The 9,241-nt window shown below is 35.4% G+C and overlaps 1 protein-coding gene across 1 annotated transcript; it reads right to left on the bottom strand.

Moving 5' to 3' along the window:
* Window positions 1-823: 823 nt before the first annotated feature.
* LOC137238197 (probable ATP-dependent RNA helicase CG8611) lies at window positions 824-9,241 on the bottom strand. The gene is made up of 8 exons (XM_067762914.1): window positions 9,000-9,241; window positions 8,113-8,938; window positions 4,121-5,117; window positions 3,977-4,061; window positions 3,722-3,912; window positions 3,507-3,658; window positions 2,737-2,926; window positions 824-2,371 (listed from the first exon to the last, which is right to left on the bottom strand). The coding sequence occupies exons 1-8, from the start codon at window positions 9,045-9,047 to the stop codon at window positions 2,179-2,181; spliced, it is 2,682 nt and encodes an 893-aa protein (XP_067619015.1). The 5' UTR covers window positions 9,048-9,241; the 3' UTR covers window positions 824-2,178.

Here is a 9,241-nt window from a genome sequence, read left to right on the forward strand (position 1 = left end):
TGAGTGATATTCCCACCGATGATTGCATACTTTTGTGAGTAGCTCATATATATGCATGTGTTTGTGCATATCTCTCCGCTTCTTGTATGTACATATGTGTAGACATAATGATTGATTTGTTTATGTAGGTACAAGTGACTGCTTAGTATCGGCTTAGAGATAATAGTATGCTTTAGTGTTGCTAATATTCGTCACAATATCTTAAAATACGATACGGTACGGGATGTTGAAGACATATCCAGGTACATATGTATGTCAAGAGAGTTTCACTTACCTGGAGTTCAAAGAGCTCACAACCTTTGTATTGTCCAACTATTATGTATTTTCTGGGAAGCCGAAGGTGGAGAAATGGTTGGGGAAATCTTCGGTCGAGCAGCATTTGCATTATATTCTCTTGAAGAATATCTTAATAATAAAATTTCTATATATGTACATATTTTTTCTGAACTTCATGATTGAAAAAATGTGTGTGCGTGAAAAAATAAGATTTTTAATGAAAAGTAAAATTTTACTAAGTAAAAAATTCATTATTCAGTCAACAAATATAGTCAGAAAAGATTCAGAAAACTGAATTATAAATGATTATAAATTTTTGATCACCTAAAGTAAAAACATTTGATTTAAATATGATTCCAAAATGTGATTGAAAAACTATATTCAGTTTTAGTTCATCGAAAGGTAAGCATATTTGATTATTCATTTTGTTGTTGGTTTTTATGAAATATTAATATTTAATCATCAAAGGACTTCAAATATGATTCCAAAAAGTGATCGAAAAATGCTTTTCAGGTTTTTTTTCAAAAGTATTAATATTCGATTATTTATTTTGTTCAATTGTATGATAACTCATTATTTAGTCAGAAAGAGGAATTCAATTGTATTTATAAATAGAGAAATTCAAAATTTAATCATCTAAATGCTGAGTGGGAAGTTTGTGTGTACAATTTATTTTGATAAAAATACATTTTGAAATATGTATATATGCAACTATCTAACAACATATCGGCGGTTCGGTTAAATACTAGCATATTTCAAAATCTTCCATCAAAGAGCGACAGAGTTTAAATTATTTACGTGGCACGAGGAGTTCCGAAACGTTTAAATGCGTTGGAAGCACACAAAAAAAGTAGCGAATTTATATTGCCATGAATTTGCCACGCTGAAGCCGAATCCGCTACCGGTTTTTGAGGCAGGCCCGAATCACTAGCTGTTGGGCCAATTCTCATAGCGTATTTGGAGTTAAGTTATGAAAATGCATAGGAATTTATGGTTTGGTTTATGAATTCAAAATGGGATAGAACATTTCTATGAAAAATTCAAATCTTAGATAGGGTGTTCTTGCACCAAATACAGGAATAGGGTGTTATTCAATGAAATTCTGAAATATTTGCGGCGGTTTTTGAAAAAACCCAGTTCAAGTTGACTGGTGTTTAACCTGCCACTTCGGGCGCTTAAGCCGAGGTGAGCAGCAAACTTTTATGTGATCCAACAAAGTGGCACGGTTAAATTCTTGCCAACTCTAACTGGAGCTTAAACGAGCAGTGGAAAAACCGGGCTTTTCTCTCTTTCCTCTCATATAGAGCCTTTTTCAAAACTTTGATAAGATCCCCGGCATCACGGCGGCCACCGTGTTGTGATGGTAGCGTGCTCCGCCTACCACGCCGTATGCCCTGGGTTCGCACCCCGGCCAAAACAACATACAAATTTTAGAAATAAGGTTTTTCAATTAGAAGAAAATTTTTCTAAGCGGGGTTGCCCCTCGGCAGTGTTTGGCAAGCGCTCCGAGTGTATTTCTGCCATGAAAAGTTCTCAGTGAAAACTTAGCCGCCTTGCAGATGCCATTCGGAGTCGGCATAAAACATGTAGGTCCCGTCCGGCCAATTTGTAGGGAAAATCAAGAGGAGCACGACGCAAATTGGAAGAGAAGTTCGGCCTTAGATCCCTTCGGAGGTTATCGGGCCTTACATTTATATATTTATCTTTGAAACGACAAAAAAGATACGGTGATGTGGCACTCATCAGTCGAAATGTTAAGGTCTTATTCGCGAGAGCTTGAGACATCTTAGTGATCCACGCAAATAAAGAGATGTGCCAGTATTTCTAAACGAATTATTAGATGTGCTATTTATTCTTCTACTGTAAAATGTAAAGTCTTTGTAGGGAACGCGAACATATGATTTAGGCTTTTTTACGTTTCTTTAATGTTGGTAACCCGCTATCGAATTCGGATGTTGTGAGCGCACGTGAAGCCGGCAACATTTTGACTAATTTGTTGCCTTGTGGTAGATTGCTGTTGCGCACTTCATTAGTAACTGTGGTGGCGAAGCGACGCTTTTTGGCACGTTTTTCTATTTTGATTTTCTCAGGATCTCTGAAAGCACGAAAAAAAAAAAAATAAAGTTTAGTAATAGACAAATGTATATATCGATTTCTGATTAGAATATCGCCCAACCACCGTTGCCAGTTCGTAAACGAATGTTTCAAAAATGCCTTTTTGTCAGAATTTGATTGAAGAGCAATCTGTCTCTGCATTTTTTTCCAAAACGTACTATCTCAACCCAAAATGTATTGAATGTGTGCTGGGATACGGGGGAAAAATTCTTAGGCAGGCCTAATTTTTATAATGCGTTTTCGAAACGTCTGGCGAGGTAGGGCGGTGTTCCACTCAGTAGTCGACATATTGGCGGATGCGTTGAAAAATACAGCTCTCTAGATGACAACAAGCACTTTATTTACCTCTCTGTATAAGTCAAGCGATTTGTAGGTGGTTGTGGTTTTGGTTCCGAATGTTTCTTAGTAAACGTTTTTGGTTGATCCTTCAAACCAAAGCTTTTAGCAAAATGTCCCATATGCGCATTTTTGATATTGAAAATTGATTTTAATTCTTTCGGAAAAGTTGAATAGAATTTAGTCCAGGAAACAAAAGCTGAAAATTTATAAATTTTAATACTTTTCGGAGGCTTAATTATGGTAACTATATGAAAGCCTGGATCGGACCCCTTCGGAAATAAAAAAGTTGCAAAAGACCGTCCTTAAATTTGAAGTCTTTGTCGAGCTGGTCTCGAAAATTTCTATTTTATTTTTTTATCCTTGCAAATGCTGCCGAAACTTTTTTATTATTGCAACTTGGCTATTTGGCATGCGATATTTCCAATAGCCTAGAAGGTTCAATATGGTCATATTAAAACTTTCTCGAGATGGTCGGGCTTGTACCAGAACGTATTGGATCTATATCCGGCAAACGACCATCGACATCGAGGTAAATCGCGCCAAGTATCAATTTTTCTAATTTTTTCCATAAGTTGTTTTTTCGAAGTCTAGTAAACAGATAAGCATTCCTTAAGGGTTTACAACTGGTTTGGCGGATAGAACTATATGATAATGACTTCAGAACTCAAAGGAACAATTTCGGTTGTATTTACAAGGATAGTACGGGTGGTCCTTTTGATCCGGGGTGGTCTCTTGCTACTTTCATTTTATACCCCATCTATTATACTCTTCTTTACCTTTACAAGCTTTGCCGTGCATTTCTTTATCATCTTGTATGAGCTCCTGAAATTTGTGTTGTAAATTGGATGCGGCTTCTTGTATCGTATTCGCCTCATCATCTTTCTCATTAAGAATTTTCAAATAATCTTCCATATCTACCTGTGCTATTCTAAAATATTTATTTAATTTTAGTAATATTTGTATTCAAAGGAATTATGATATGATAGCAAACCTTATACGTTGATCTTCTAGAAAACGCACCAACTGCGCTTCTGTGGGCGTGAGCAACAATAGCGCTTTGCCGCTTTGTCCAGCACGCGCCGTCCGTCCTACACGATGTACAAAATCTGAAATGTTTTGTGGTGGTGAATATTGTACAACAAGATCTACAGCAGGCACATCAATACCACGACCAGCTACATCCTAAAAATGGTAGTATGCATTCAACTTTAAACTGCATGGAATTTAAAACAAAAGCATTCTTTACCGTTGTCAATAGCATGCCAGATTTGCATGCGCGATAGCTATTAAAAACTCCTTGACGTTCTGTTTGTGTCATTGAACCATGTAATCTAAGGTACAAAAAAATTTGCTGAAATTTCGTTACAAATCCTATTCAAATCCCACTAACCTAAAGAAACGCAATCCTTTAAGCAACGGTGAACCCCCAGCTTCATCATCACTCTGCGCCTGCTCCTTAGCGATTTCCTCATCGTCTTCATCAAGCACTTTTTGCGTAAGTAGTTCGTTAAGTAAATCATGGTGAAAATTCACCATTTCCATTGTACTCATAAAGACGATGGCCTTCAAACGTTTTCTACTGTTGAACTCTTTTGCCAATATGCCACATAATGTTACTAAGCGTAATTTTGGTGGCACAACAACAAAATTAAGTTTTAAATTGTCAGGTATAGTCATTACACTTTTTTCTTCCACATCATCAACGTTATCATCAGCGGAATCACAGGTAGGTGCAATTGCTGCATCTTCTTGTAAAGCTTCAATATAATTTTTTGTATAGGTACTAGTTTTGGGTATGACATTTTTGGGGTCTTCATTACTATTATCAACAAAAATCGGTTCTTTCAGCGTAAGACCCGCCAAACGCTGAACATTAGCTGTAAGTGTTGCAGAAAGCAGCAAACGTTGTAAATGTTGTGCCGCCGCTTTATCCTCCGCTGCGCTTTTGGCACGTTGTGCATCGATTGCTTCGACAATTTGTTTAACATCACGTTCATAACCCATTTCCAGCACACGATCAGCTTCATCTAATACTAAAAATTGTGTTTTATGCACTTTAAACGTTTCGGTATGTAGCAAATGATCAAGTACACGTCCAGGGGTGCCAACCAAAATATTTATGCCTTTTCTTATACGCGCTTTTTCAGCCTTACGCCGTTCGCCACCCATCAGCACACCCGGCACAATCCATGTAAATGGTTTTAGTAATTTTTGAAAGAGTTCATAAGTTTGCATAGCTAACTCGCGTGTTGGTACAATGATAACAGCTAAAACGCCTGAGTCACGTGCTAGTTTCGGGCGCTTTTCTTGCAGCTTTTCGACTACTGGTAAGGCATAAGCTAGGGTTTTGCCTGAACCGGTTTGTGAACGTACCAGTAAATCTTTGCCTGTGGAATTTATAATAATATATGTATTAAATATTATTTAAAATATTATTTAAATCGATATAGCAATATATACAACTTGGAATGCATTTATCTTAATATTAGTAGTATCATAGCAAATAAAATCGAGCTGGAACATCTTATTGAAATAAGAAGACCAAGTATTGTGTTATGTACGGAAACGTGTACAACAGAACATATCTTGGATTCTGAACTTAGTATTCCGACATACAAATGCATTCGTTGCGACTCTCAAAGTAGGCATACTGGCGGTGTTTTCATGTATGTGAATGAAAATATACAATTTAGCATAGTTTGTAATAAAGCTATCAACATGAATGTGTGGTGCATTATTGTAAAAATAAACAAATGCGCGTTAAAATGGAAAATCGGTGTACTATATCACTCACCAAGTAGCAGTGACTCCACCTTTATTACTTATCTAAATGAAATCATCACTGAACATCTCAAGGAGGCGGATAATAATTTAATAATTGGTGATTTTAATATCAATGTAAATGTATCGTCAACATACTCAAACCAGCTAACAAGTTTATTTGCACAAATGGCAATGATACAAAGGATAAACTTCGACACAAGGATAACAGAGTACTCGTCTACAAGAATTGATTTGTTATTCAGTAACAATGATAAAGTTAAAGTTAGAACATCGCATTTCTGACCATGCGACAATCCACTTCGAAGTGCCAACAACAAAGCTTTGTAAAATGAGAAGGTATGCTACTGTTACATGTTGGGAGTACTATAGTGCTGAAAATCTTTTAACTTTGCTACGAACATGCGATTTCAGCTTTATGTCAATTTCCGGAGTAGAAACTAAAACTAAAGCCCTAAACGAAGTTTTAACTGTGGCTATGCAAGAACTGACTTATATAAAGAGGACCCAAATACAGATAAGAAATAAGTGGTACGACCGAGAATTAACAAACCTGCATAAAAGAAAAATAGAATCTTATAAAACTGCTCGAAATACTGGATTTTGGGACGAATATAACGTCATTAAGAAAATATATAAAAGAACCATAATTTATAAAAAAAAGAAATACATGGAAGATAGAGTAAATCATAACAATGGCGATATGAAACGTATGTGGAAGTGTCTAAAAGACCTCGTCGAGCTTAATGATGTTAAAAAACATATCACTAAAATTGTAATTAACGGTGAATGCCTGGAAAATGAATATGATATAGCTAATGCCCTAAATAACTTTTTTATACAAAGTATTGTTGAAATTAATGATAGCATCGAAGAAATTGTAAATGGGGATGAAATAAGCGCAAATCATAGTAATCCATTTGAAACATTTAAATTTACTGACATTGTAGTGGACGATATTATTATTATCACAAAATCACTTAAAAACAAATATGGCGGCGACAAGCTTTTATCGGAGGGTGTCGTTAAAGATGCCATGACATATACTGCTAATTTCTACAAAGACATAATTAACGAATCCTTAAACAGCGGTATTGTACCTAGTTACTGGAAAATTTCAACAATAATACCTGTTGAAAAAGTAAAAAATACAATGAAACCTGAGCAACTACGTCCAATTAACACGTTACCTACAGATGAAAAAATTATGGAGACAGTGGTGAAGGATCAACTTGTGGCATACTTAGAGAAGAACAATGTGATTATCCCAGAACAATCGGGATTCAGGAAGAGCCATTCTTGTGAAACAGCGTTGAATATGGTAATTGCAGATTGGAAAGAAGACATGGCGGACAAAAAATTTACGGTGTCTGGCTTCTTGGATTTAAAACGTGCTTTTGAAACTGTCGATAGATCTGAGCTATTGGACGTTATGTTTAAAATTGGTATAAGAGGAAAGGCGTTGGAATGGTTCCGGAGTTATTTGGGTGACAGAAAACAGAGAACGATAATTGGAAAGGAGGTTTCATCAGTGGTGGATGTTAACATTGGTTTACCACAAGGCTCGGTCTGGGCGCCAATATTGTTTACATTGTGTATCAATGATATCAAAAGATGCTTAAAATATTGTAAAATACGTCTATTTGTGGATGATGCATTGCTTATCATAAGTGAAAAATATGCAGAATGTGCCATGCTGAAAGTACAAGGCCTGGACTCGCTATACCAATGGTTATGCCTTAGAAAACTCAAATTAAATGTCGAAAAAACTAAGTTCATGATATTTTGTAAAAACACTAATATCATAAGTAACAATAGTTTAAATAATATTACGCTGAAGGTAAAAAACATGGAAATCCAAAGAGTAGACAAAATTAAGTATTTAGGAGTTTTGATTGATGATAATCTAAATTTTGGAGAGCATGTAACTTATATGGAAAGGAAAATTGCACAGAAAATAGGCTTCATGTATAGAACACGTAAACATATCAGTCAAAGTCATAAAATATTGGTATATCGTTCAATTATTGAACCACACTTTATTTATTGTCCTACTATTCTGCTATTAAGTAATGATATATATATTAAGAAACTTCAAATACAGCAAAACAAGGCAATGCGATTTATTTTAAAATGTCCTCCAAGAACGCCAAAAATTGTAATGCTCAATAGATTAAACTGGCTTAGTATTAAACAGTCAGTTAGTTATTTCACATTGAAATTTATACACCAACTTAGGTTAGGAATGTTACCGAATTACCTGAGTAGTAAAATACATTATAATCATGAAATCCACAATTATGGAACAAGAAATTGCAATAATATAAGACTGCCTAGAATAAGAACTGAGTTCGCCAAAAGGTCTCTTGAATATTTAGGGTATAAAATGTATAATGAGTTACCTTCTGATTTGAAAGACTGTGAAAATATTAGTAAGTTCACAGAAAAATTGTTTTTATATTGTACGTCACTAAATGTGACATGAGTATTTATGTTTAATCTCTTATTTTAACCTAAACTAGGTCTTAAAGACCGTAATAATAAATAAATAAATAAAAAAAAAAACAAAATTTTGCCCTATAAATTTTCTTAAAAGATTACCTTCAAGCGCTAATGGTATGGTTTTCTTTTGCACAGTAGTCAATTCAACAATACCCAATATATCTGCCAAGTTCTTTATTGAATGTGGATGTATATTTAGCGTATCAATTTTAGTACCATCGAAAAGCGTCTCAGCTATTGGTTTAACAAAACGTTGACCTAAAACCGTTGTAGCTGGACTATTTGAGAAGAGCCCTATTTTTTTAACTGACTTATCTCCTGGACGTACAACGCGGAATGCATTGGCTTTTCGTGCTGCTAGATCTACACCATTCTGATGCTCATTATCTGCACCATTTTCTACCAAGCTGTCACTTTTTCCAGCTAAACCTTTATGCACTGTATTGTTTTTCTCATGCGTTCTTTTATTAATTTTTTTGCTAGAAAATTTATCTTCGCTACGATTTTTTGCTTGCATTTTCTTATTGCGTAAACGCTCAGCTTGATTGAATTTAGGTTTCGGCTTTGCTGGTATGCTTGGTGCAGTGCAGATTGTATTAAGCATAAGTTCAGTATCGCCGAAGGTTTGTTTTGTTGTGCTTCCATCGGTCTTAGTTGGACTTTTATTTATCTCTATCCTTGAAGCACTGACAGTTTTAGCATTAGCTGGACTTGCTATTTTTATCATCTCGTCTGAAACTAATGACTTAACTGGCTTCCTTTCTGAACTATAATTTCCATCATCGCTTTGTTGTGGCTTCTTGACGAGTCGTTTTCTGGCTACAATGGCTTTTACCTTGTGCTGTGAGCCGCCAAATGAAAACGAGAATCCACCATCGCCACTGTACGTTGGCTCAGAAGGCAAACACTTCTTCTTTGCAGGTGTCTGTAAAGACCATTATTATTGTGCTGTTCCAGAAATGTACATATATTTGTTGACAACTTACTTTTTTTTTAAATGAGGATGGTGAGGCTATATTAAGCGAAATATCCATGACTGAAATCCTTTACACCACGTTTATGATAGAATCGTTTGGAATCGTGCTGCACTAACATGTGTTCACGCTATTTTGTTTTCACCAGAGAACGTGTTTTGGTCATGTTTTGTTTTGACCGCAATTTTTTTTAATCATTCACAATGGTCGTTATCATCAATTCTATAAGGCTATATTGTAAAGGCCCGAACACA

This window comes from Eurosta solidaginis, chromosome 1 (assembly GCF_040869045.1).
Source record: "Eurosta solidaginis isolate ZX-2024a chromosome 1, ASM4086904v1, whole genome shotgun sequence".
NCBI classification, from domain to species: Eukaryota; Metazoa; Arthropoda; class Insecta; order Diptera; family Tephritidae; genus Eurosta; species Eurosta solidaginis.